This window comes from Salmo salar, chromosome 13 (genome assembly GCF_965601325.2).
Source record: "Salmo salar chromosome 13, fSalSal1, whole genome shotgun sequence".
Lineage (NCBI taxonomy): Eukaryota > Metazoa > Chordata > Actinopteri > Salmoniformes > Salmonidae > Salmo > Salmo salar.
In genome coordinates, this window is record NC_138303.1 from 106,578,174 (window position 1) to 106,604,969 (window position 26,796).

Here is a 26,796-nt window from a genome sequence, read left to right on the forward strand (position 1 = left end):
TCAGGGTCAATCGATACTTCTCTGCCGCTTATCACTGAGGGGAATTAACTGTTCGTCCATACAACCCCCTTCTGGCTACATAAAGGGAGGTGAAGGGAAAGCAACATTCCCAAATGCTGACCGTCTCTCTGTCCACACACCTGCACCTCTCCACAGACCACAGACCTGCGTCAACCCACCACGGACTGCTGCAAACCGGACTGGACTTGTAGGCTACCTGGTCTTTACTGAAGAGCCTGGATGAGACGGTACAAAAAAGGAGACACATGTTGTGTCTAAAAATGGCACCACTTGAGCATTCGGGGAAAATGGTGTCGTTTTGGATGCACTCGGAGAGAAAGAGAGCAGTCCTGTCCTGGGGCCTATAGAGAGGGAGTGGAACGGGGAGAGGTGCCAAGACGGTCCACCAACAAGTAGTCTCACGGTGAGTTACCGTAGGATCTCAAGGAGCACGTCATCTAGTGGTAATCAGAAACTAACACAAGTCTACACCATCAAGGAGGGGGAATTGGTGTATTTCATACTAGACCGGACGAGACTGGATCGGACTAGACTGGATCGGACTGGACTGGACTAGACTGACTGCTCCGTCTGACAAGCGGCAGGTTTATTCACATAGCTGAGTAGAGCCTTACTGCAGATGGATGAATGTTCACAGAAGCTCATAATGTGAGGAGAAATTAGCCTTTACACGGCAGACCTGTACATCCTACTGTAGTACACCTGTATATCTTTATATTCTACTTCCTACTATAGTACACTTGTATACATCTGTATATCTTTATATACTACTTCCTGCTGTAACACAACTGAATATATCTTTACATCTTTATATATTACATCCTACTGTAGTACACTTGTATATATCTTTATATATTTATGTACTACTTCCTACTGTAGCACAATTGAATATATCTTTTTGTACTACTTCCTACTGTAATACACCTGTATATATCTTTATATACTATATTCTACTGTAATACACCTGTATATATCTTTATATACTATATTCTACTGTAGTACACCTGTGCCTTCGGAAAGTATTCAGACCCCTTGACTTATTCCACATTTTGTTACAGCCTTATTCTAAATTAGATTTTTTTTTTTAAATGTATTACAAATAAAGAACAGAAATACCTTATTTACATAAGTTGCACATCGATCGACACACACCTGTCTATATAAGGTCTCACAGATGACAGAGCAAAAACCAAGCCGTGTCAAAGGAACTGTTCGTAGAGCTCCGAGACAGGATTGTGTCGAGGCACATATCTGGGGAAGGGTACCAAAACATGTCTGCAGCATTGAAGGTCCACAATAATACAGTGGCCTCCATCATTCTTAAATGGAAGAAGTTTGGAACCACCAAGACTCTTCTTAGAGTTGGCCACCCGGCCAAACTGAGCAATCGGGGGAGAAGGGCCTTGGTCAGAGAGTCTGTACTGTTACATGGCTGTCTCACTAGTTATCAGTCTAAATTCATTTTAAGACTGAAATACTATTTGTAGGTGGTCATTTCTACATTGAAACACATCCAACAGCCTGTGAAATTCACCAGGGACAAATGTACAATAGATTACTAATCTCTCTCTCTCTCTCTCCCCACATCCCAGGTATTCCCTCCCTCCATCTTTATCCTCCGAAGCTGTGGAGTGTGACAATGGTGTTTGTGTCCTCTGCTGTCAAACGCCATTATTACACTATATAGCTACGGTGAGAAGAGAACAGCGTCACTGCGACCCCATGTCCTGAGGTCAGTCAAACAGAGATAGTGGAGGTGAAGTAAGGATCACACCGTCCATGGCCATATATCCTGGTTGGTTAACTCAATGCGGTTTGGTTCTCTCTTCACAGGCCTTGAATCTTGTTGTTGCTGGTTTGACAGGGGATTGTTGTTGCATGTTTTCCTCCTACCCACCATGGGAAATAAGGTAATAAACTAAATACAGAGAGCGTATAAAGTTTGTTGTTTGAGTAAAGTTTGGCTGGATGAGATTTTAATGACTAGTCGTGATTGGTCACATGCTGACTGCAATGTAAGTGATTACAGATTATTTTGAAACATGAAGCTTCCGATGCTTGCTGACCCATTTCCTTCTCTGTGTTACTAATGCACAGACATCTTTAAGAGATAAGATACATGACCCATTGTGTTTTCATGTGATGCTGGAGGAAAACGGTATTGCGTCCTCTGTGCTGTCTATGTTGTTGTCAATGAAACCAAAATTAAAAACATATCTCTACAGTACATAATGTTGGTCTTTGGTGTCTAGTTTAATGGCTGTAGGACATGACCTTTCACACTTCGGAAGTTTAAATTCCAATAAGGTTGAGTGTTTCAGTGAGAATCAGAAAAACAACACCTCCTGGGACACAAAGAGGGAGCCTACGGTGTTAATGGGGGTTTTCAGACAATCACAGGAGGTTGGTGGCACCTTAATTGGGGAGGAGGGGCTCATGGTAATGACTGGAGTGGAATCTGTGGAATGGTATCAAACATATGGTTTCCATGGTTTCCAGGTGTTTGATGCCATTCCATTCTCTCCGTTCCAGGCCATTATTATGAGCCGTCCTCCCCTCAGCAGCCTCCACTGCAGCAGAGGGGGGGGGAAGAAAAACCACAAGGAAACCATGAATAAAGTCAAGCGAACCTGCCAGTTCCAAGTGGGAAAAAGCATCTGCTTTCTTTTTCAAATAGAAATAACAGCATTCTCCGTGCACCTTAATTGATACATTTATAAGACCTAAATAAATGAGTAATCCGTTTGGAGAAGTGGATTGTGTAACCAGCCGTATGGAAGCAAACTGAAAATCATATCAACATGAAATGTATTGTGGCCACATTGAAATAGGACATAAATAGCTGTGCCGTTGCGATTTTAATTGCGTGCCCTCGTGATTTTCTTGGATGACATTTGGAGACCCAAGCTATAGGCTTCTGAAGGGCTGAAACTGCTGAGTTGATGTACGCGTTTTAGAATGTTTGGATTAAATGCCCGAGTTTTTCTCTGTTTTGTTTTACAATTTGTATCGTGTTAAATATTAGCCACTATCGTTAGCCACCGTCAGTAATACCCACATATATTTATTTTTGCATCATTTCAATCCATTTACCTTTCTTTCCCCTGTCACGTCCTTGTAAATTGTTCCTGAGGCTCCCTGGTATTATTGGATTATATTAGGCAAACGTTGTGCAATAATTGGGGGCCACGTAACATAGCCTGTTTGCGTCATCATAGAACTCAGCCTGCACATAGCAGGTTAAACCTGGAGCCTGGCGCACGGTTCAAGATGACTGGACGCTTGATGATTAGTGAGAATTAAGCTGGATTTTATTGTTCAATCCTTATTGTACACTTTTTTCCACCTTCCAATATTTCATGTATTGAACTTCAGGATGAATGTTTTACTCATCAATATATTCTGGGCATAAAGGCTCTCCAAACTGTTTATTATTTTATTCATACACAGTCTATTTCCTAACCCCCAAATGTGCCTAAATAATCTACAAGATCAAAGTATTTTTAAATCTACCAGTTGGTGCTGAAAAAGAGACGAATAGATGACTGTCTTTCATTGATTCCTACAGTATATTCTGTATTTAAAGGGATGGTTTAAGATACATGTACTGAAAACCCCACTGAATGAAAAGTTCACGAGAAAATCTGTTGGCCAGCAAGTGGGAGGGTTTTCAGTGGTTGAATGACATTTATTCAGAGGGTGCAAGGTAGCCACACCCACAGAGGCAACTGAATAGGTTAAGTCTGAATACCAAATACTGAGAAGTGTTTAGGAAAAACATACATTCATAAATCGGTATCGGGGCCCTACATGACTCACATTCACTTGAGAGTGCTGCGCCACCAACATCACAAGATAATATCTAACTTATCAAGCAAAGCTCCAGAGGAGTATTACACTCTAATAAAAAATGGAAAAGGCAATATCCGATTACATATAACCCAATATCAATATGGTGATTTGGATCATTTGTTTTGTATTGAATCGGAGAGTCAGTATGAATGAATACCTCCGCTGGACGATTACTCAGACATGGCGGACATTGTTTACTGTAGCCTAGCGCTGAGGTAGCCCAAAAGGCCGGCAGATGGCGATATTGAGTCGTTTTATCTCTGAGGCAGACTGCAGGGGCAGCATAGCTAGAGGCATTCTGGCCTGGCCAAGCACATCAGACAGCTGGCTTGGGATGTCAAGAGGAGGAGATCTCAGGGGGCGAAGTGGTGTTCTCTCACTCTGACTGGTCCGTCATTATTCTGTCACTGTAACTGTATGTGTGCTGCAGGCTACTACCATATCGCTGCTATTGCAGTACCATTACCGTACCATCGTATATTTTTCAGTTTGATACTGTACATCTTAAATATCTGTTATACATCATTTCAAATTACATCTATTGGTAACCTCTAGTTACCTTACAACAACAAAAGACGAAATCAAAAACAAACGCATGTAACACAAATATATAAATAGAGATTTTCACTCATCATGTACGTCAAAGAAAATGCATAAAATTGTAGTCCTATGATTTATATAATTTTCTTGAAGTATCTATGTTCTTACACAATAATTATGTGATTAAACGTGTCCTCAAAAAGTAAAAAAAAAAATTAAATACACTAAAAGAATACCGACAAAACACAGAAGAAACAACATAGCCTATAGCTATGCTACCTCATCAAAGAGAGAAACAATACCAGAGATGGTAGAAACCTATTATCTCTGATTATACTGCCTCTTCGTTCTAATCATCACAGCTTCATCACAGCTTCATCACAGCGTGAGAAATACATGGGAGAACCTATTCAACTGAATGAGACAAGCCCTTCATGGTTGACAGCAGCAGATCCTCTCCCTAGGTAGATTGACTGAAGAGTACTGGCAGACGTCTATGACACTTCAGGACATCTTCAGTACATTTATTCATACAGCCGTACTTCCATTGACCCAACAGTCTCTTTATACACCAGATAGACAAGCACGCATCCGGCTAGTTCTCCAGTGTATTGTAGATCAGGTTTATTCATTGGGCGATATTCCCCAGTATCAAATCTGTTAGGTCTACTATCAGGTCTCGTAAAAATAGATTCTTATCTGAATGAGACAATGTTAAAATGTAAAGGCCCTCCTCCTATCAGGATTTGCTCTTCACGGTGGGTCCGATAGTCTTTTTAGTCTTTGTGGCAGGTTGAGTTGGCTTGGGTTTAGGGACCACAGTCTTTTTGGGTTTTGGCTGTAAAGACTTGAGTCCAAGGATCTCACAGTACTTGTTGCACAGATGCAAGGCTTTGAACTGATCAATGAATGACGTGGCACAGTTTCCTTTGAACCCCTTGTATCTAGAGAACAAAAAAAGAACCAGACATTGCATGTGGTTTGTGAGGCGTAATGTACAATACACACAGGTGAAAACAGTGTTTGTATCGTTTTGATTTAAACCATCAGGTTTTGTATTGTATTTATTTTTCACTACTCACCCTTTCTTACACGTGGCTATTCCAACATCTGTCAATCTCATGCCAACTCCTACAATGAAACGAGAGAAATGAAATATCAGTCATTCAAGTTATTTACAAAGCCCTTTTATAAGCAGCAGTTGTCACACATGCTTATACAGTAAATATATGATTTATATTTCTAATCTCATACTTTCTTTGCACTGCTGTTAAGTACAGTAGCCAGACTGGACCTTGGCTCACTGTGCAGATGCGGTAACCTACCTTGCATGTCAGTGACGAGCAGGTTACCCTCAGTCTTGTGGTAGACCCAGTGCTGGAAGGTACAACACTTCTGTCCTGCCTCTGAGTCTCTCCTCTTCAGGTTGATCTCCTTCCCGTCCCGAACAGAGTACTTGACAAACTCCCCCATCAGCTCCTCTTCCAGGGTGGCATACGGGATATCGTTAGACGGACGGTGGACCAGGTATATTGGAATAATCCTGGAAGGGGGAGAGAAGAGGAAGAAACAGGAAGGTTACTGTTTTGCATATTTCACTGTGAAAAAAAGGATGTCATGTTTTTGCTTTAACAGAGAGATTGGAACACAAGGTGAGCTGGAGTGAAGTTTAGGGGTTCAATTGAGTGGGACACAAGGACACAACGGCAGGAGAAAAGATGTCATCTAGGATTTGACACTGGGATTTGCAGGCTCACACCCCGCCAGATGATGATGTGACAGCGATGACATCATACTCACTCTGGAACCTCTCCGAAGGCTTCCTGTGTCTGGGCCACGGCTGTCCAGACCTTGATGTACTCTCTGGCTGTGTTCTGAACATGGCACTCCTGGAATCACACAATACACATATGTGTTAAATCTGAGCAGTTCTGCTGATGGTTACAACAGAGTTCAGGAAGTGACTGAATTGAAATGAAATTGACCCCAACCCTGGGTCAGAGTATTACACAATGCCAAATAGTGAGAGTAACTGTTTTTCTGACCCTAACCGTACCCCTGACCCTGTGTCTGGTGATATCAAGGTAAATAAACCCTCACCTCCACGGCCAGGTTATAGTTTTTCTGAACCAACTCCTCGTTGTTCTGGGTCCCGTAGCTGATAGCGTTGTGTACCTTGAGCACACAGTGGTGGCCCTGGGTGAAGATAGGCACCATACCGGCCTTGAGCCTGGTCCGGAAGGCCCTTCGGTGCATACCCTCTCCAAAGTGTTCCTTCTCTGTCACCAGACTGGCTGGCTGGTTCTTATCAAAGTACTGCTCTGACAGGAAGTCCTCTTTGAACAACAGACAGGAACATTTCACAACCTCCTCTTCGCCTACTAGCTCAGTGGGAGCAGCTGAGGTAGAGAGAGGAATACAGTCATTCAGAAAGAGCCTTTAATATAGCAAAAACATATTTAGATGCTTCCACAATGAATGACCTTTGAATGACCTCTGAACTTTTATTACCTAACACCTTGTCTCAGATGTATACTGTATATCAAACTGAAATTCAACATTAGATCGTTACTCACCTGTGGTGTTTTTCTGGGGATGAGCCAGGATGACAATCTCACTCAGCACTGTGAAAGAGACAGACAGAAACAGTGGGGGATGTTAACTTCCAAAATATGTTTGTATTTCGCTGTTTTTATTGTGAGAACCCTGTTGAGTAAGATTTACAATATATTCATTGCACATGGCAAATAAAACCAGATTTGAAACTTGGATGTGAGTGTGACGTATTACGTATCTTACCCTCGTAGGTGAGGAGGTAGTCTAACGTATCTTACCCTCGTAGGTGAGGAGGTAGTCTAACGTATCTTACCCTCGTAGGTGAGGAGGTAGTCTAACGTATCTTACCCTCGTAGGTGAGGAGGTAGTCTAACGTATCTTACCCTCGTAGGTGAGGAGGTAGTCTAACGTATCTTACCCTCGTAGGTGAGGAGGTAGTCTAACGTATCTTACCCTCGTAGGTGAGGAGGTAGTCTAACATGTCTTACCCTCGTAGGTGAGGAGGTAGTCTAACATGTCTTACCCTCGTAGGTGAGGAGGTAGTCTAACATGTCTTACCCTCGTAGGTGAGGAGGTAGTCTAACATGTCTTACCCTCGTAGGTGAGGAGGTAGTCTAACATGTCTTACCCTCGTAGGTGAGGAGGTAGTCTAACGTATCTTACCCTCGTAGGTGAGGAGGTAGTCTAACGTATCTTACCCTCGTAGGTGAGGAGGTAGTCTAACATGTCTTACCCTCGTAGGTGAGGAGGTAGTCTAACGTATCTTACCCTCGTAGGTGAGGAGGTAGTCTTACATGTCTTACCCTCGTAGGTGAGGAGGTAGTCTAACATGTCTTACCCTCGTAGGTGAGGAGGTAGTCTAACATGTCTTACCCTCGTAGGTAGTCTAACATGTCTTACCCTCGTAGGTGAGGAGGTAGTCTAACATGTCTTACCCTCGTAGGTGAGGAGGTAGTCTAACATGTCTTACCCTCGTAGGTGAGGAGGTAGTCTAACGTGTCTTACCCTCGTAGGTAGTCTAACATGTCTTACCCTCGTAGGTGAGGAGGTAGTCTAACATGTCTTACCCTCGTAGGTGAGGAGGTAGTCTAACGTATCTTACCCTCGTAGGTGAGGAGGTAGTCTAACGTATCTTACCCTGGTAGGTGAGGAGGTAGTCTAACGTATCTTACCCTCGTAGGTGAGGAGGTAGTCTAACATGTCTTACCCTCGTAGGTGAGGAGGTAGTCTAACGTATCTTACCCTCGTAGGTGAGGAGGTAGTCTAACGTATCTTACCCTCGTAGGTAGTCTAACGTATCTTACCCTCGTAGGTGAGGAGGTAGTCTAACATGTCTTACCCTCGTAGGTGAGGAGGTAGTCTAACGTATCTTACCCTCGTAGGTGAGGAGGTAGTCTAACATGTCTTACCCTCGTAGGTGAGGAGGTAGTCTAACATGTCTTACCCTCGTAGGTGAGGAGGTAGTCTAACGTATCTTACCCTCGTAGGTGAGGAGGTAGTCTAACATGTCTTACCCTCGTAGGTGAGGAGGTAGTCTAACATGTCTTACCCTCGTAGGTAGTCTAACGTATCTTACCCTCGTAGGTGAGGAGGTAGTCTAACGTATCTTACCCTCGTAGGTGAGGAGGTAGTCTAACGTGTCTTACCCTCGTAGGTGAGGAGGTAGTCTAACATGTCTTACCCTCGTAGGTGAGGAGGTAGTCTAACGTATCTTACCCTCGTAGGTGAGGAGGTAGTCTAACGTATCTTACCCTCGTAGGTGAGGAGGTAGTCTAACATGTCTTACCCTCGTAGGTGAGGAGGTAGTCTAACGTATCTTACCCTCGTAGGTGAGGAGGTAGTCTAGGACGACAGAGGCATGGGAACAGAGGAGACTACAGCGGTACTTTCCCAGATCTTTATTGGATGCCTTGGTGATGGTGAGGGACACTCTGCTCTCATCTCCAGCACTACACAGAGCAGAAAGGAAAGAATAAACCTTTAATCATTATTCTGAATTAACATAATCTATTCATACTAAGGCTTGTTCTCCAGTGTTTCCCAACCAGGGGCACTAGGACCTGTGGATACTTGGCCTATGAGACCATAGGCTCACTGGTAAAATGCATATGAGGGGGTACTTCAGGTGTATTCTGTGCAGAGCAAAACTCAGTTGGTAGTACATTAATCGAAAAATGTTGAAAACCACTGCTCTATTAAACAACCCTGATGAAGGCAGCTTGCTGTCAAAACATTGATTCATTAATGAATCATGAAATGATTATATTGAGAGCAATAAGAGTCTGACTGGAGGCTATATTCCTTTCATTTCTTGGTCTCTGTTCAAAACATACATCTGACTCAACATACGTGTTGACTCACCTTCACTGTTTAGACATTATTCAACAATGTTATTTCTAAAAGTTGTATTATGTAAGTAGAGACAGATAATCTTACACAATAATCGTGACTGGCCATATTCCAACTAAGTGGAGATTTCTGGAACAATAACAGCAATATAGCACAGTTGAATCATAGCGTTACATAAAAACGTGACCTTCCTCCCACTCATGGCTGAATCATAATCACATACTGATGGGTTAATATCTGCCAAATATATTGCTACAGTAACTTACACTGAGAGAGAGCAACACCAAGTGTTCTTTCAAATAGTGTCGTGTCTCCAAAACCTCTCGTGGAGTACCCTCAGCTGTGATCTATACCATTACTATAATAGTACCCTAATTCAACTGAGCCAACTAATCGTCAACCCTTTAATTAGTAAGATCAGGTGTAGCCAGTTGGATCAGGTGTAGCTAGCTGGATCAGGTGTACCTAGTTGGATCAGGTGTAGCTAGTTGGATCAGGTGTAGCTAGTTGGATCAGGTGTAGCTAGTTGGATCTGGTGTAGCTAGTTGGACCAGGTGTAGCCAGTTGGATCAGGTGTAGCTAGTTGCACCAGGTGTAGCCAGTTGGATCAGGTGTACCTAGCTGGATCTGGTGTACCTAGCTGGATCTGGTGTAGCTAGTTGGATCAGGTGTAGCTAGTTGGATCAGGTGTACCTAGCTGGATCTGGTGTAGCTAGTTGGATCAGGTGTAGCTAGTTGGATCAGGTGTACCTAGCTGGATCTGGTGTAGCTAGTTGGATCAGGTGTAGCTAGTTGGATCAGTTGTAGCTAGCTGGATTGGTGTACCTAGCTGGATCTGGTGTAGCTAGTTGGATCAGGTGTAGCTAGTTGGATCAGGTGTAGCTAGTTGGATCAGGTGTAGCTAGCTGGATTGGTGTACCTAGCTGGATCTGGTGTAGCTAGTTGCATCAGGTGTAGCTAGTTGGATCAGGTGTAGCTAGTTGGATCAGTTGTAGCTAGCTGGATTGGTGTACCTAGCTGGATCTGGTGTAGCTAGCTGGATCAGGTGTACCTAGTTGGATCAGTTGTAGCTAGCTGGATCAGGTGTAGCTAGTTGGATCAGTTGTAGCTAGCTGGATCAGGTGTAGCTAGCTGGATCTGGTGTAGCTAGTTGGATCAGGTGTACCTAGCTGGATCTGGTGTAGCTAGTTTGACTTATCTCTTCAGTAGGTCCTATGATTAAGTATAGTCTGGCCCAGGAGTGTGAAGGTGAACGGATAGGCTGGAGCAACGAACCGCCCTTGCTGTCTCTGCCTTGCCGGTTCCCCTCTCTCCACTGGGATTCTCTGCCTCTAACCCTATTACAGGGGCTGAGTCACTGGCGTACTGGTGTTCTTCCATGCCGTCCATGGGAGGGGTGCGTCACTTGAGTGGGCTGAGTCACTGACGTGGTCTTCCTGTCTGGGTTGGCGCCCCCCCCTTGGGTTGTGCCGTGGCGGAGATCTTTGTGGGCTATACTCGGCCTTGTCTTAGGACGGTAAGTTGGTGGTTGGAGACATCCCTCTAGTGGTGTGGGGGCTGTGCTTTGGCAAAGTGGGTGGGGTTATATCCTGCCTGTTTGGCCCTGTCCGGGGGTTTCATCGGATGGGGCCACAGTGTCTCCTGATCCCTCCTGTCTCAGCCTCCAGTATTTATGCTGCAGTAGTTTATGTGTTGGGGGGCTAGGGTCAGTCTGTTACATCTGGAGTATTTCTCTTGTCTTATCCGGTGTCCTGTGTGAATTTAAATATGCTCTCTCTAATTCTCTCTTTCTCTCTTTCTTTCTTTCTCTCGGAGGACCTGAGCCCTAGGACCATGCCTCAGGACTACCTGGCATGATGACTCCTTGCTGTCCCCAGTCCACCTGGCCGTGCTGCTGCTCCAGTTTCAACTGTTCTGCCTGCGGCTATGGAACCCTGACCTGTTCACCGGACGTGCTTGTTGCACCCTCGACAACTACTATGATTATTATTATTTGACCATGCTGGTCATTTATGAACATTTTAACATCTTGACCATGTTCTGTTGTAATATCCACCCGGCACAGCCAGAAGAGGCCTGGCCACCCCTCATAGCCTGGTTCCTCTCTAGGTTTCTTCCTAGGTTTTTGGCCTTTCTAGGGAGTTTTTCCTAGGGAGTTTTTCCTAGCCACCGTGCTTCTTTCACATGCATTGCTTGCTGTTTGGGGTTTTAGGCTGGGTTTCTGTACAGCACTTTGAGATATCAGCTGATGTACGAAGGGCTATATAAATACATTTGATTTGATTTGATTTGATCAGTTGTAGCTAGCTGGATCTGGTGTACCTAGCTGGATCTGGTGTAGCTAGTACAGTGCATTCGGAAAGTATTCAGACCCCTTCCCTTTTTTCACATTTTGTTACGTTACAGCCTTATTCTAAAATTGATTAAATTAATGTTCTTATTCATCAATCTACACACAATACCCCATAGTTAGAAACTTTTGCAAATGTATTAAAAATAACAGAAACAGAAATACCTTATTTACATAAGTATTGCTATGAGATTCGAAATTGAGGTTAGGTAGTGTTTCCATTGATCATCCTTGAGATGTTTCTTCAACTTGATTGGAGTCTACCTGTGGTAAATTCAATTGATTGGACATGATTTGGAAAGGCAGACACCTGCCTGTATAAGGTCCCACAGTTGACAGTGCATGTCAGAGCAAAAACCAAGCCATGAGATTGAAGGAATTGTCCGTAGATCTCAGAGACAGGATTTTGTCGAGGCACAGATCTGTGGAAGGGTACCAAAACATTTCTGCTGCATTGAAGGTCCCAAAGAACACAGTGGCTTCCATCATTCTGAAATGGAAGAAGTTTGGAACCACCAAGATTCTTCCTAGAGCCGGCTACCCAGACAAATTGAGCAATTGGGGGAGAAGGACCTTGGTCAGGGAGGTGACCAAGAACCCGATGGTCACTCTGACAGAACTCCATAGTTCCTCTGTGGAGATGGGAGAACCTTCCAGAAGGACAACCATCTCTGCAGCACTCCACCAATCAGGCCTTTATGGTAGAGGGACCAAAACGGAAGCCACTCTTCAGTGAAAGGCACATGACAGCCCGCTTGGAGTTTGCCAAAAGACACCTAAAGGACTCGCAGACCATGAGAAAGAAGATTCTCTGGTCTGATGAAACCAAGATTGAACTCTTTGGCCTGAATGCCAAGTGTCACGTCTGGAGGAAACCTGGCACCATCCCTACGATGAAGCATGGTGGTGGCAGCATCATGCTGTGGGGATGTTTTTCAGTGGCAGGGACTAGAAGACTAGTCAGGATACAGGGAAAGCTGAACGGAGCAAAGTACAGCGAGATCCTTGATGAAAACCTGCTCCAGAGCTCTCAGGACCTAAGACTGGGGTGAAGGTTAACCTTCCAACAGGACAACGACCCTAAGCACACAGCCAAGACAACGAGGAGTGGCTTCGGGACAGGTCTCTGAATGTCCTTGATTGGCCCAGCGAGAGCCTGGACTTGAACCCGATCGAACATCTCTGGAGAGACCTGAAAATAGCTGTAGTGTCATACCCAAGAAGACTCGAGGCTTTAGTCACTGCCAAGGTGCTTCAACAAAATACTTAATAAAGGGTCTGAATATTTATGTCTCCCAGAGCTGGGCAAAATTTAGCAAACATTTCTAAAAAAAACTGGTTTTGCTTAGTCATTATGGGTATTGTGTGTAGATTGATGAGGGAAAAACAACAATTTAATCAATTTTAGAATAAGTCTGTAACGTAACAGAATGTGTAAAAAGTCAAGAGGTCTGAATACCTTCTGATTGCATTGTAAGTACTGAAATAGATTAAATAAATGGAATGTCTGGGAGTATTCAATAAGATATTTGAGAAACACTGAAATATGGTAACGGGGTAGGGTAACTAGCTCTCCCGTGGGAAAATTTAAGGGCAAGGACAATATAATATACTGTCAAATCAAATCAGGACCTGTACCTTCTCTTGATCTCAGCCAGCACTGCCCCCTCTCTGGTCCAGGTGACGGTGTAGTCAGTAAAGACAGCCGTGAACTGACACCCTAGACTGAGGCTCTGAGGATCGCCACTGACAGGCACTGCCTGGATCCGCTGCACCACTCTGGGCACTGGAGAAAATATACACATATGTCTAAGAATTACACAGAAAATGTATATTATCGTTAATAATCATTTTAGAGTAGTTATCATAACACTAGACATGGGCTCAAATAGATTTATTGTTTTCTTTCAAATAGTTAAGCTGCGTAATCGAACCAATGGAATTGTTTCAAGTGCAAATCCTGCCCATGTGGCGCTCCAAGTAGGCTCAATCAAACGCTCTAAGTATTTGAAAGAAAACAAATACCATTTGAACCCAGGTCGGTGTAATAGTAGAGTATACTGCAGTGCATTCCCACCTTCTTTTGGTGCATGATGTGTTCTCTGTTTCAGTACATCGCTGTAGGCCTTCCTACGAGTCGTCTCAACAGCAGCCTTGGGTTCGTGTTTACCAAACTTGTCCTCAGACAGACGGCGCCGCTTGATGACATCATCATTGGGCTGCTGGCCAATGGGGATGGTAGACTGGGGCACCTTGGAGGAAGGGTCACTCACTGTGGCAACTTGGCTGATGACAGAAGCGTCAACCAGAGATTTCACACCAGGTTGTTTCTGAGCACTGTCTGAATGAACACTGTCCTTCTTGCAAGGCAGAGCTGCTGTAGTCTTATCTTTGGTTTTCCCAGCCTTGGGTCCAAATTTGGCAACAAAGGTGTCTATTTTCCCATTGGTAGCAGTCTTCTGTTTAGCCCTGTTCTCCACCTCAACCAGGGCCTCTACCCCCTCGCTCTTCACTGTTGCATTCTGGGAGTGTTTCCCAGAGTGTTTCTTCTTCTTCCCGTGGGCGTGGCCTTTGGTGTTAACGTTCTCTGTTATGACGATAGTCTCTTTGACAGTCACAGATCCATCGTCGCCATCCTCGCGTGTTGTTAGGGGGTCACATTTAATGTTAGATCCGAGCGGTAGGTTCTCTTGTGTTTTGGAGGTTGGTGTGGCCAGATGGTGATCCACAGCTGGTTTGTCTTTCTTGGAGTGTGTTCTGGTTTTATGAGGCATCTTGGAGCCTTTCTTTACGTCTGCTGTAACGCAGTGATTGGGTTCTTTATTTCTGTCTGATTGTATTTGTTTCAACAAGGACGTTCTGGAGTCTAGAGGGTTCTCCTGGTCTAGAGTGAAGTATGCAACACGTTCCTTCTCTGAGATCATCAAGTGATCACCGGTCACAATGATAGAGTTGGAGAGTTCTTTACCGAGGGAGATGACCTCATGTGGGACTGTGATGTTTTTCTTTCTGTCAAGAGACCAAGATGCTGTTGATTCCTCACTTGATGAAGACGATGCTGGAAAGTCCCTGTTCAGATTGTGACCAGAGCAAATGGTCAACTTTCCACCCTTGTCCTCTGATGTTGTATCTCTAGAACCTGTATTCCTCTTTGTTTTCGTCAACAGCAGTTTTTCCTCTTTGTTTACCACAGGTGTCTTCTTATCAATCTTCCCTCGGAAACAGGCGGGCAAAACAGGCAGTCGGGGCACATTAGATTGTATAAACCCACAACTCTGACCTTTCTGTTCATTGAGTAGTGAGCTCTTAGGACTGGCGTGGATGGTATCCCCTTCCAAAGCGCTGTTCGTCCGGCAAAAGAGAGATCGGCCCACACTGAGACTCAGAGGAGCTAAAGGCATAACAGGCATTAAAAATGGTGGATTCCCCCACTGTGGCCTCTTCCCCTCTGTCTCCTGGAGGTCCTTCCTGTCTGTGTTGGGGGACACATGTACGTCCGCCTTAGTGCCTCGGGACGGTGTGTCTCTGTGTGCCGTCACGTATGTGTTCCTGTCAGAGTCTGTGGTACATTGAAACTTCTGAAATGACTGTTGATGTCTCTTGTCGCCACACAGATGCTCCACCTGATGTGCCTTGCTACTGGAAGGGTAACCGGAGACGATCACCGACCCATATCTTCTCTCTTCATCTTCCCCCTCAATGAACAAGCCGCCCAGCTGGGAGACACTATTTTCTGTCACATTCCGCACTGCATCTCTAAGGTGCTACATGGGGAGAAATAAACAATGTTTCAAATGGTTCAATAGTCACCAAAGGTGTAGGCTCGGCCCTAATGTATGTGCTCTCTGTCACCTGGAGCTGCATGACAAATGGTCCAGGAACACAAGGAAAGCACAATGGACAATACCCAACTTGTATCTGGACAGGGTGAACTCTGATGCTATCTATATGGATGTATGATCTCTATGGTAACTGTTCACTGAGGATAACTCTGACTATATGGATGTATGATCTCTCTTGTCCTGTATCCAGTCCTTGTTCTCTCTCTTGTCCTGTATCCAGTCCTTGTTCTCTCTCTTATCCTGTATCCAGTCCATGGAGGAAGGTCCTATGATCAATTCTCATTTCCTAGGCTTCTAGACCTCTAGGCTTCTAGACCTCTGGGCTTCTAGACCTCTGGGCTTCTAGACCTCTGGGCTTCTAGAGCTCTGGGCTTCTAGAGCTCTGGGTTTCTAGACCTCTAGGCTTATAGACCTCTGGGCTTCTAGACCTCTAGGCTTCTAGACCTCTGGGCTTCTAGACCTCTAGGCTTCTAGACCTCTGGGCTTCTAGACCTCTAGGCTTCTAGACCTCTAGGCTTCTAGAGCTCTGGGCTTCTAGAGCTCTGGGCTTCTAGACCTCTGGGCTTCTAGACCTCTGGGCTTCTAGACCTCTAGGCTTCTAGAGCTCTGGGCTTCTAGACCTCTAGGCTTCTAGAGCTCTGGGCTTCTAGACCTCTGGGCTTCTAGACCTCTAGGCTTCTAGACCTCTGGGCTTCTAGACCTCTAGGCTTCTAGACCTCTGGGCTTCTAGACCTCTGGCCCAGTAAGCATCTCTTTGTTCATGCTTTGTCTTGTAAGTTACCCTTAGGATCTATAGTACATGCTTAGCAATGCCTTCTAATGCTTGTTAATACCTTGTAACTTAAGCTATGTGCCTTGTATGTGAATCCATTCATTTTACAAAGTTATTAAATACACCTGTATTTAGAATTCCATTCTCAGATTTTTCTTCAATACCTATTTCTGTGTTCTTGCACATTGCTATTTATCTTGATGGACTCAGATAAACATTTTAATAGGCTAATTGCTTAGTCTTATTACAAGTCACATGCAATGTATATATAATATACTTTATATCAAATATTACTGCACACTACACAGGTTAATATTGAAAGGTTCAATATGCAAAGATTCAAAAGACATGTTCAGATAAGTCGTAAGTTAGTAGCAGGTTAGACAATAAAGAAGGATAAACATTGTTCCCGAAGACATCTATCTAAAACATACTTATTTCTCATATATTTGTTGTCATAGATTGTCGTAAACATATCTTGCTATATAACAACTTGCATTATGTTGATTAGAGTCAACTGCCTTCCATATAACCTACTGTAAATGTGGGAGTGGTCTGGTCTATAGCACTGTTATGGGCAGTGCACTATTAACTGTGCAACTCAAAATGTTTAACCCAATCAAAATGTCCCTTTATCCTCCCAGGCCTTTAACCCAGTGAGTGAGCTTTGTTAGACTGCTCTGAAGGTGTGTGTGTGTGTGTGTGTGTGTGTGTGTGTGTGTGTGTGTGTGTGTGTGTGTGTGTGTGTGTGTGTGTGTGTGTGTGTGTGTGTGTGTGTGTGTGTGTGTGTGTGTGTGTGTGTGTGTGTGTGTGTGTGTGTGTGTGTGTGTGTGTGTGTGTGTGAGAGAGAGAGAGTAGGGGGGAAGAGAGTCTTGTTACACTCCTTAGCTGTGCTTCCATCCTGGGGTTCGTGCTATTATCATCAAACATCCACTATAATTAGCAATGCCATTTCTATTCTGTCTATCTGAGGTTTCTCTAGGCCTCTCATTTCCTTAGACCACTTCACAGGGCCAGACCCAGCTGCCAGTCTCAGAGCTACAGTATACGCCCAGAGCTAGCCCAGAGCTAGCCTCCCAGAGCTAGCCCAGAGCTAGTCTCCCAGAGCTAACCTCCCAGAGCTAGCCCAGATCTAACCTCCCAGAGCTAGCCCAGAGCTAACCTCCCAGAGCTAGCCCAGAGCTAGTCTCCCAGAGCTAGTCTCCCAGAGCTATCCCAGAGCTAGTCTCCCAGAGCTAGTCTCCCAGAGCTAGCCCAGAGCTAGTCTCCCAGAGCTAGTCTCCCAGAGCTAGCCCAGAGCTAGTCTCCCAGAGCTAGTCTCCCAAAGCTAGTCTCCCAGAGCTAGTCTCACAGAGCTAGTCTCCCAGAGCTAGCCCAGAGCTAGTCTCCCAGATCTAGTCTCCCAAAGCTAGTCTCCCAGAGCTAGCCCAGAGCTAGGCTACCAGAGCTAGTCTCCCAGAGCTAGCCTCCCAGAGCTAGCCCAGAGCTAGTCTCCCAAAGCTAGTCTCCCAGAGCTAGTCTCCCAGAGCTAGCCCAGAGCTAGTCTCCCAGAGCTAGTCTCCCAAAGCTAGTCTCCCAGAGCTAGCCCAGAGCTAACCTCCCAGAGCTAACCCAGAGCTAGGCTCCCAGAGCTAGTCTCCCAGAGCTAGCCCAGAGCTAGTCTCCCAAAGCTAGTCTCCCAGAGCTAGCCCAGAGCTAGTCTCCCAGATCTAGTCTCCCAGAGCTAGCCCAGAGCTAGCCCAGAGCTAGGCTCCCAGAGCTAGTCTCCCAGAGCTAGTCTCCCAGAGCTAGCCTCCCAGAGCTAGTCTCCCAGAGCTAGGCTCCCAGAGCTAGGCTCCCAAAGCTAGTCTCCCAGAGCTAGTCTCCCAAAGCTAGTCTCCCAAAGCTAGTCTCCCAGAGCTAGCCCAGAGCTAGTCTCCCAGAGCTAACCTCCCAGAGCTAGCCCAGAGCTAGTCTCCCAGAGCTAGCCCAGAGCTAGTCTCCCAGAGCTAACCTCCCAGAGCTAGTCTCCCAGAGCTAGCCCAGAGCTAGTCTCCCAGAGCTAGTCTCCCAGAGCTAGCCCAGAGCTAGTCTCCCAGAGCTAACCTCCCAGAGCTAGTCTCCCAGAGCTAGTCTCCCAGAGCTAGCCCAGAGCTAACCTCCCAGAGCTAACCTCCCAGAGCTAACCTCCCAGAGCTAGTCTCCCAGAGCTAGTCTCCCAGAGCTAGCCTCCCAGAGCTAGTCTCCCAGAGCTAGGCTCCCAGAGCTAGGCTCCCAAAGCTAGTCTCCCAGAGCTAGTCTCCCAAAGCTAGTCTCCCAAAGCTAGTCTCCCAGAGCTAGCCCAGAGCTAGTCTCCCAGAGCTAACCTCCCAGAGCTAGCCCAGAGCTAGTCTCCCAGAGCTAGCCCAGAGCTAGTCTCCCAGAGCTAACCTCCCAGAGCTAGTCTCCCAGAGCTAGCCCAGAGCTAGTCTCCCAGAGCTAGTCTCCCAGAGCTAGCCCAGAGCTAGTCTCCCAGAGCTAACCTCCCAGAGCTAGTCTCCCAGAGCTAGTCTCCCAGAGCTAGCCCAGAGCTAACCTCCCAGAGCTAACCTCCCAGAGCTAACCTCCCAGAGCTAGTCTCCCAGAGCTAGTCTCCCAGAGCTAACCTCCCAGAGCTAGTCTCCCAGAGCTAGTCTCCCAGAGCTAACCTCCCAGAGCTAGTCTCCCAGAGCTAGTCTCCCAGAGCTAACCTCCCAGAGCTAGTCTCCCAGAGCTAGCCCAGAGCTAGTCTCCCAGAGCTAACCTCCCAGAGCTAACCTCCCAGAGCTAGTCTCCCAGAGCTAGTCTCCCAGAGCTAGCCCAGAGCTAACCTCCCAGAGCTAGTCTCCCAAAGCTAGTCTCCCAGAGCTAGCCCAGAGCTAGTCTCCCAGAGCTAACCTCCCAGAGCTAGCCCAGAGCTAGTCTCCCAGAGCTAACCTCCCAGAGCTAGCCCAGAGCTAGTCTCCCAGAGCTAACCTCCCAGAGCTAGTCTCCCAGAGCTAGCCCAGAGCTAGTCTCCCAGAGCTAGTCTCCCAGAGCTAACCTCCCAGAGCTAACCTCCCAGAGCTAGTCTCCCAGAGCTAGTCTCCCAGAGCTAGTCTCCCAGAGCTAACCTCCCAGAGCTAGTCTCCCAGAGCTAGTCTCCCAGAGCTAACCTCCCAGAGCTAGTCTCCCAGAGCTAGTCTCCCAGAGCTAACCTCCCAGAGCTAGTCTCCCAGAGCTAGTCTCCCAGAGCTAGCCCAGAGCTATCCCAGAGCTAGTCTCCCAGAGCTAGCCCAGAGCTAGTCTCCCAGAGCTAGTCTCCCAGAGCTAGCCCAGAGCTAGTCTCCCAGAGCTAGTCTCCCAAAGCTAGTCTCCCAGAGCTAGTCTCCCAGAGCTAGCCCAGAGCTAGTCTCCCAGATCTAGTCTCCCAAAGCTAGTCTCCCAGAGCTAGCCCAGAGCTAGGCTCCCAGAGCTAGTCTCCCAGAGCTAGCCTCCCAGAGCTAGCCCAGAGCTAGTCTCCCAAAGCTAGTCTCCCAGAGCTAGTCTCCCAGAGCTAGCCCAGAGCTAGTCTCCCAGAGCTAGTCTCCCAAAGCTAGTCTCCCAGAGCTAGCCCAGAGCTAACCTCCCAGAGCTAACCCAGAGCTAGGCTCCCAGAGCTAGTCTCCCAGAGCTAGCCCAGAGCTAGTCTCCCAAAGCTAGTCTCCCAGAGCTATCCCAGAGCTAGTCTCCCAGATCTAGTCTCCCAGAGCTAGCCCAGAGCTAGCCCAGAGCTAGGCTCCCAGAGCTAGTCTCCCAGAGCTAGTCTCCCAGAGCTAGTCTCCCAGAGCTAGCCTCCCAGAGCTAGTCTCCCAGAGCTAGTCTCCCAGAGCTAGGCTCCCAGAGCTAGTCTCCCAAAGCTAGTCTCCCAGAGCTAGCCCAGAGCTAGTCTCCCAGAGCTAACCTCCCAGAGCTAGCCCAGAGCTAGTCTCCCAGAGCTAGCCCAGAGCTAGTCTCCCAGAGCTAACCTCCCAGAGCTAGTCTCCCAGAGCTAGCCCAGAGCTAGTCTCCCAGAGCTAGCCCAGAGCTAGTCTCCCAGAGCTAACCTCCCAGAGCTAACCTCCCAGAGCTAGTCTCCCAGAGCTAGTCTCCCAGAGCTAGCCCAGAGCTAACCTCCCAGAGCTAACCTCCCAGAGCTAACCTCCCAGAGCTAACCTCCCAGAGCTAGTCTCCCAGAGCTAGTCTCCCAGAGCTAACCTCCCAGAGCTAGTCTCCCAGAGCTAGTCTCCCAGAGCTAACCTCCCAGAGCTAGTCTCCCAGAGCTAGTCTCCCAGAGCTAACCTCCCAGAGCTAGTCTCCCAGAGCTAGCCGAGAGCTAGTCTCCCAGAGCTACTCTCCCAGAGCTAACCTCCCAGAGCTAGTCTCCCAGAGCTAGTCTCCCAGAGCTAGCCCAGAGCTAACCTCCCAGAGCTAGTCTCCCAAAGCTAGTCTCCCAGAGCTAGCCCAGAGCTAGTCTCCCAGAGCTAACCTCCCAGAGCTAGCCCAGAGCTAGTCTCCCAGAGCTAACCTCCCAGAGCTAGCCCAGAGCTAGTCTCCCAGAGCTAACCTCCCAGAGCTAGTCTCCCAGAGCTAGCCCAGAGCTAGTCTCCCAGAGCTAACCTCCCAGAGCTAGTCTCCCAGAGCTAGCCCAGAGCTAGTCTCCCAGAGCTAACCTCCCAGAGCTAGTCTCCCAGAGCTAGTCTCCCAGAGCTAGTCTCCCAGAGCTAACCTCCCAAAGCTAGTCTCCCAGAGCTAGCCCAGAGCTAGTCTCCCAGAGCTAACCTCCCAGAGCTAGCCCAGAGCTAGTCTCCCAGAGCTAACCTCCCAGAGCTAGTCTCCCAGAGCTAGCCCAGAGCTAGTCTCCCAGAGCTAGTCTCCCAGAGCTAGCCCAGAGCTAGTCTCCCAGAGCTAACCTCCCAGAGCTAGTCTCCCAGAGCTAGTCTCCCAGAGCTAGCCCAGAGCTAACCTCCCAGAGCTAACCTCCCAGAGCTAACCTCCCAGAGCTAGTCTCCCAGAGCTAGTCTCCCAGAGCTAACCTCCCAGAGCTAGTCTCCCAGAGCTAGTCTCCCAGAGCTAACCTCCCAGAGCTAGTCTCCCAGAGCTAGTCTCCCAGAGCTAACCTCCCAGAGCTAGTCTCCCAGAGCTAGCCCAGAGCTAGTCTCCCAGAGCTAACCTCCCAGAGCTAACCTCCCAGAGCTAGTCTCCCAGAGCTAGTCTCCCAGAGCTAGCCCAGAGCTAACCTCCCAGAGCTAGTCTCCCAAAGCTAGTCTCCCAGAGCTAGCCCAGAGCTAGTCTCCCAGAGCTAACCTCCCAGAGCTAGCCCAGAGCTAGTCTCCCAGAGCTAACCTCCCAGAGCTAGCCCAGAGCTAGTCTCCCAGAGCTAACCTCCCAGAGCTAGTCTCCCAGAGCTAGCCCAGAGCTAGTCTCCCAGAGCTAGTCTCCCAGAGCTAACCTCCCAGAGCTAACCTCCCAGAGCTAGTCTCCCAGAGCTAGTCTCCCAGAGCTAGTCTCCCAGAGCTAACCTCCCAGAGCTAGTCTCCCAGAGCTAGTCTCCCAGAGCTAACCTCCCAGAGCTAGTCTCCCAGAGCTAGTCTCCCAGAGCTAACCTCCCAGAGCTAGTCTCCCAGAGCTAGTCTCCCAGAGCTAGCCCAGAGCTATCCCAGAGCTAGTCTCCCAGAGCTAGCCCAGAGCTAGTCTCCCAGAGCTAGTCTCCCAGAGCTAGCCCAGAGCTAGTCTCCCAGAGCTAGTCTCCCAAAGCTAGTCTCCCAGAGCTAGTCTCCCAGAGCTAGTCTCCCAGAGCTAGCCCAGAGCTAGTCTCCCAGATCTAGTCTCCCAAAGCTAGTCTCCCAGAGCTAGCCCAGAGCTAGGCTCCCAGAGCTAGTCTCCCAGAGCTAGCCTCCCAGAGCTAGCCCAGAGCTAGTCTCCCAAAGCTAGTCTCCCAGAGCTAGTCTCCCAGAGCTAGCCCAGAGCTAGTCTCCCAGAGCTAGTCTCCCAAAGCTAGTCTCCCAGAGCTAGCCCAGAGCTAACCTCCCAGAGCTAACCCAGAGCTAGGCTCCCAGAGCTAGTCTCCCAGAGCTAGCCCAGAGCTAGTCTCCCAAAGCTAGTCTCCCAGAGCTATCCCAGAGCTAGTCTCCCAGATCTAGTCTCCCAGAGCTAGCCCAGAGCTAGCCCAGAGCTAGGCTCCCAGAGCTAGTCTCCCAGAGCTAGTCTCCCAGAGCTAGTCTCCCAGAGCTAGCCTCCCAGAGCTAGTCTCCCAGAGCTAGTCTCCCAGAGCTAGGCTCCCAGAGCTAGTCTCCCAAAGCTAGTCTCCCAGAGCTAGCCCAGAGCTAGTCTCCCAGAGCTAACCTCCCAGAGCTAGCCCAGAGCTAGTCTCCCAGAGCTAGCCCAGAGCTAGTCTCCCAGAGCTAACCTCCCAGAGCTAGTCTCCCAGAGCTAGCCCAGAGCTAGTCTCCCAGAGCTAGCCCAGAGCTAGTCTCCCAGAGCTAACCTCCCAGAGCTAACCTCCCAGAGCTAGTCTCCCAGAGCTAGTCTCCCAGAGCTAGCCCAGAGCTAACCTCCCAGAGCTAACCTCCCAGAGCTAACCTCCCAGAGCTAACCTCCCAGAGCTAGTCTCCCAGAGCTAGTCTCCCAGAGCTAACCTCCCAGAGCTAGTCTCCCAGAGCTAGTCTCCCAGAGCTAACCTCCCAGAGCTAGTCTCCCAGAGCTAGTCTCCCAGAGCTAACCTCCCAGAGCTAGTCTCCCAGAGCTAGCCGAGAGCTAGTCTCCCAGAGCTACTCTCCCAGAGCTAACCTCCCAGAGCTAGTCTCCCAGAGCTAGTCTCCCAGAGCTAGCCCAGAGCTAACCTCCCAGAGCTAGTCTCCCAAAGCTAGTCTCCCAGAGCTAGCCCAGAGCTAGTCTCCCAGAGCTAACCTCCCAGAGCTAGCCCAGAGCTAGTCTCCCAGAGCTAACCTCCCAGAGCTAGCCCAGAGCTAGTCTCCCAGAGCTAACCTCCCAGAGCTAGTCTCCCAGAGCTAGTCTCCCAGAGCTAGTCTCCCAGAGCTAACCTCCCAGAGCTAGTCTCCCAGAGCTAGTCTCCCAGAGCTAGTCTCCCAGAGCTAACCTCCCAGAGCTAGTCTCCCAGAGCTAGTCTCCCAGAGCTAACCTCCCAGAGCTAGTCTCCCAGAGCTAGTCTCCCAGAGCTAACCTCCCAGAGCTAGTCTCCCAGAGCTAGTCTCCCAGAGCTAGCCCAGAGCTAACCTCCCAGAGCTAGTCCCCCAGAGCTAGGCTCCCAGAGCTAGTCTCCCAAAGCTAGTCTCCCAGAGCTAGCCCAGAGCTAGTCTCCCAGAGCTAACCTCCCAGAGCTAGCCCAGAGCTAGTCTCCCAGAGCTAACCTCCCAGAGCTAGTCTCCCAGAGCTAGCCCAGAGCTAGTCTCCCAGAGCTAGTCTCCCAGAGCTAACCTCCCAGAGCTAACCTCCCAGAGCTAACCTCCCAGAGCTAGTCTCCCAGAGCTAACCTCCCAGAGCTAGTCTCCCAGAGCTAGTCTCCCAGAGCTAACCTCCCAGAGCTAGTCTCCCAGAGCTAGTCTCCCAGAGCTAACCTCCCAGAGCTAGTCTCCCAGAGCTAGCCCAGAGCTAGTCTCCCAGAGCTAGTCTCCCAGAGCTAACCTCCCAGAGCTAGTCTCCCAGAGCTAGCCCAGAGCTAGTCTCCCAGAGCTAGTCTCCCAGAGCTAGCCCAGAGCTAGTCTCCCAAAGCTAGTCTCCCAGAGCTAGTCTCCCAGAGCTAGTCTCCCAGAGCTAGTCTCCCAAAGCTAGTCTCCCAAAGCTAGTCTCCCAGAGCTAGTCTCCCAGAGCTAGCCCAGAGCTAGGCTCCCACATGAGAAATCAAGGAACAGATACTACATAACTCTTCCACATCTGACTCAGTCAGGGTGAATAAACCAACATACTGTAGCGATCAGGGTGGCTTGGCTGTTTCAGACCACCTTCAGTCCTCAGTCGGACTACGTGCCACTGGCTACAGAATAGTGCTCTGCCCTACAGAATAGTTTCCTATACTCTGCTCTCTCTCTCTCTCGCTCTCTCTCTCTCTCTCTCTCTCTCTCTCTCTCTCTCTCTCTCTCTCTCTCTCTCTCGGTGCTGGGCTGGCTGTGAAGGTATGGAATACTGAATGTTGTGATGATGTTTCAGGTTGCAGTGAAATTGATGTTGTGAACTATTATTAGTATATGATAAAGGTGAGTGTCGCCTCAGGGTTAGTTTCTGACAGACAGAAAGACATATCTCTAGTGAAAGTGTTTGTGTGTGGCAGTACAACGCCACTGTCGCGTCCTTGGGTTAGTAAGTCTAAAAAAACATACCTTCCCCATCTCGAAAAATAAAATGATTTCACAGAAATAACCAAATATTTTGTTAACTGCACAGTTGTAAACAAACAAATCCACTGCTGTTGATCAACTTCTACAGTATCTAAATCAATAACATAATAAACCTGAAATCTTACCTGCTTCTGAAATCTGCCAACACTGTCCTCTAGTAAATAACTGTCTCTCCTGCTAAGATCAATGTCTGTTTCCATTTCCAACACATCTCTCCCCACAGGAGCAGCTCCCGAGGCAGATGAGGAAAAGGATATGGGCGGAGGAGCCAGCACCGCCTCAGTCGTATTGATCACCAGCCCGTAGAGTTTGGTGGTGGGAAAGGCCAGTGTGTCAGACGATGAACCCAGGGTTGAGTGGCTATCTGTGGGATAGGCAGAGCAGTCATCCTCAGTGATCACCAGCTCACCAACAGGCTCCTGATCTCCCTGCCCTGCTGATGATATACACCCGCTGTGGGACTCCTCTGTCTGGGTGTCTTCCCCTTCCCCTTCCCTGTCCTGGAGGCTACCCACTACCAGTAGCTCTTCTGGCCCAGCGAGGATGGGGCTCTCTGTGCTGGCTCGGGGCTCCACTGCCTGGTGTTGGATGGCCATGGGTGTCTGTGGATATGCTTGTGCCTGTCCCTGTTTCTGTGTGAGTGCAGCTGTTCCTGTAAAGTCTTCGGGTCGCGGTCCTCCTCCAGGGACTATGACAGCCCAGTCGGAGAACGTGCTATACCAGCTGTCAGTGGACACAGACCTATCAAAAGGTGGCACAGACAACCACTGGTCCGAATCACAGCCTCCCTGACCAATAGCAGCGTCCATTCCCAGTAGGAAACCCGACTCCTTTGTGTTGTCCGGACATTCTGTGACACCGCTGCCTCTGATAGGATAAAGGCCCCACTCGTCCCCACCCAAAATAGCCCCTTCTTCCCCCTCCCCATCCTCAGCTGCCAGGGTCTGATACTGGCATGCGTCCAGCCACAACTCGTTAGGACTGTCATTGTTTTCCTCTGAGGGCTTTAAACTAGCTCCCTCTGTCCCATCATGTGTCACACTAGTGATGCTATCACATAAGACCCAATAAGCATCGACAGGTGGTGGTGTAGCATCACGATAGCCCGGTGCTAGTCCCTCTGACTGGGCCATGTCCTCTTTCTCTGTCCTAACATGGTGGTGGCGGTGTAAGAGTCCTGTCACCGGATCCTGAGTGATTAGCATTAAGACATGTGTGTCACAGTGACAGTCAGTCACATTGTCCTCCACTGTGTCACTTTTTTGGGTAATCTGTTGCATCTGTCGCGTCTCCTGGATTAGGTTAAGTGTGTCAGGGTCAGTGACGCTGGCCTGGGTATTTGAGTGAGGGGGTATAGGTTCCATAGGGCCAACACTGATACCAATACCAACACCATGTATCCGTTTGTGACTGGGACAGGGGCGATGGGGGGCCACTGGCCCCTGGGAGGGGTGGATTAAGACAAGTGTGTCAGGGTTAGTGATGCTGTTCTCTGTCTGGGTATTTGGCTTAGGGTATATGGGCTCCATGGAGCCAGCACCTTCCATCCCTCTGGGGTCAGGGCTGGGACCTGGGCAGCAGTGGGGCTCTGGGCCCTGGGAGGTGAGTGCAGGTTTGGGCTCGGTGTCTAGGAGGGGTGGTATGGGTTCCGTAGAACAGAGCCTGTACATCCGTCTGCGGCTAAGGCTGGGGCAGGCTGGTGTCAGGGTGTCTGGCTCTAAGAGGGGTGGTATATCTTCCTCCATAGCGTCAATGTATCGAACGTGAGTCAGGCTCACAGTCAAAAGGGAATTTCCTATTGGGCTAACGGTTAAGAAGTTGGTTTCTTCCGTGGGAGAGCAGGATTCAGATCCCGCCCGCGACACCAACACAGTTCATCCCTCTGGGGTTGGGGCAGTAGGAGGCCCCTGAGAGGTGGGTGCAGGCTGGGGTTGGGGCAGTAGGAGGCCCCTGAGAGGTGGGTGCAGGCTGGGGTTGGGGCAATAGGATGCCCCTGAGAGGTGGGTACAACCTGGGGTTGGGGCAATAGGATGCCCCTGAGAGGTGGGTACAACCTGGGGTTGGGGCAGTAGGATGCCCCTGAGAGGTGGGTGCAACCTGGGGTTGGGGCAGTAGGATGCCCCTGAGAGGTGGGTGCAGGCTGGGGTTGGGGCAGTAGGAGGCCCC

The 26,796-nt window shown here is 48.6% G+C and overlaps 1 protein-coding gene across 1 annotated transcript; it reads right to left on the bottom strand.

Moving 5' to 3' along the window:
- Positions 1 to 3,417: 3,417 nt before the first annotated feature.
- Positions 3,418 to 26,375, bottom strand: alpk2 (alpha kinase 2). Its single transcript, XM_014138851.3, has 10 exons — positions 24,756 to 26,375; positions 13,746 to 15,432; positions 13,307 to 13,454; positions 8,791 to 8,918; positions 6,990 to 7,037; positions 6,514 to 6,812; positions 6,214 to 6,302; positions 5,739 to 5,956; positions 5,496 to 5,544; positions 3,418 to 5,357 (listed from the first exon to the last, which is right to left on the bottom strand). The coding sequence occupies exons 1-10, from the start codon at positions 26,373 to 26,375 to the stop codon at positions 5,153 to 5,155; spliced, it is 4,491 nt and encodes a 1,496-aa protein (XP_013994326.3). The 3' UTR covers positions 3,418 to 5,152.
- Positions 26,376 to 26,796: the final 421 nt, after the last annotated feature.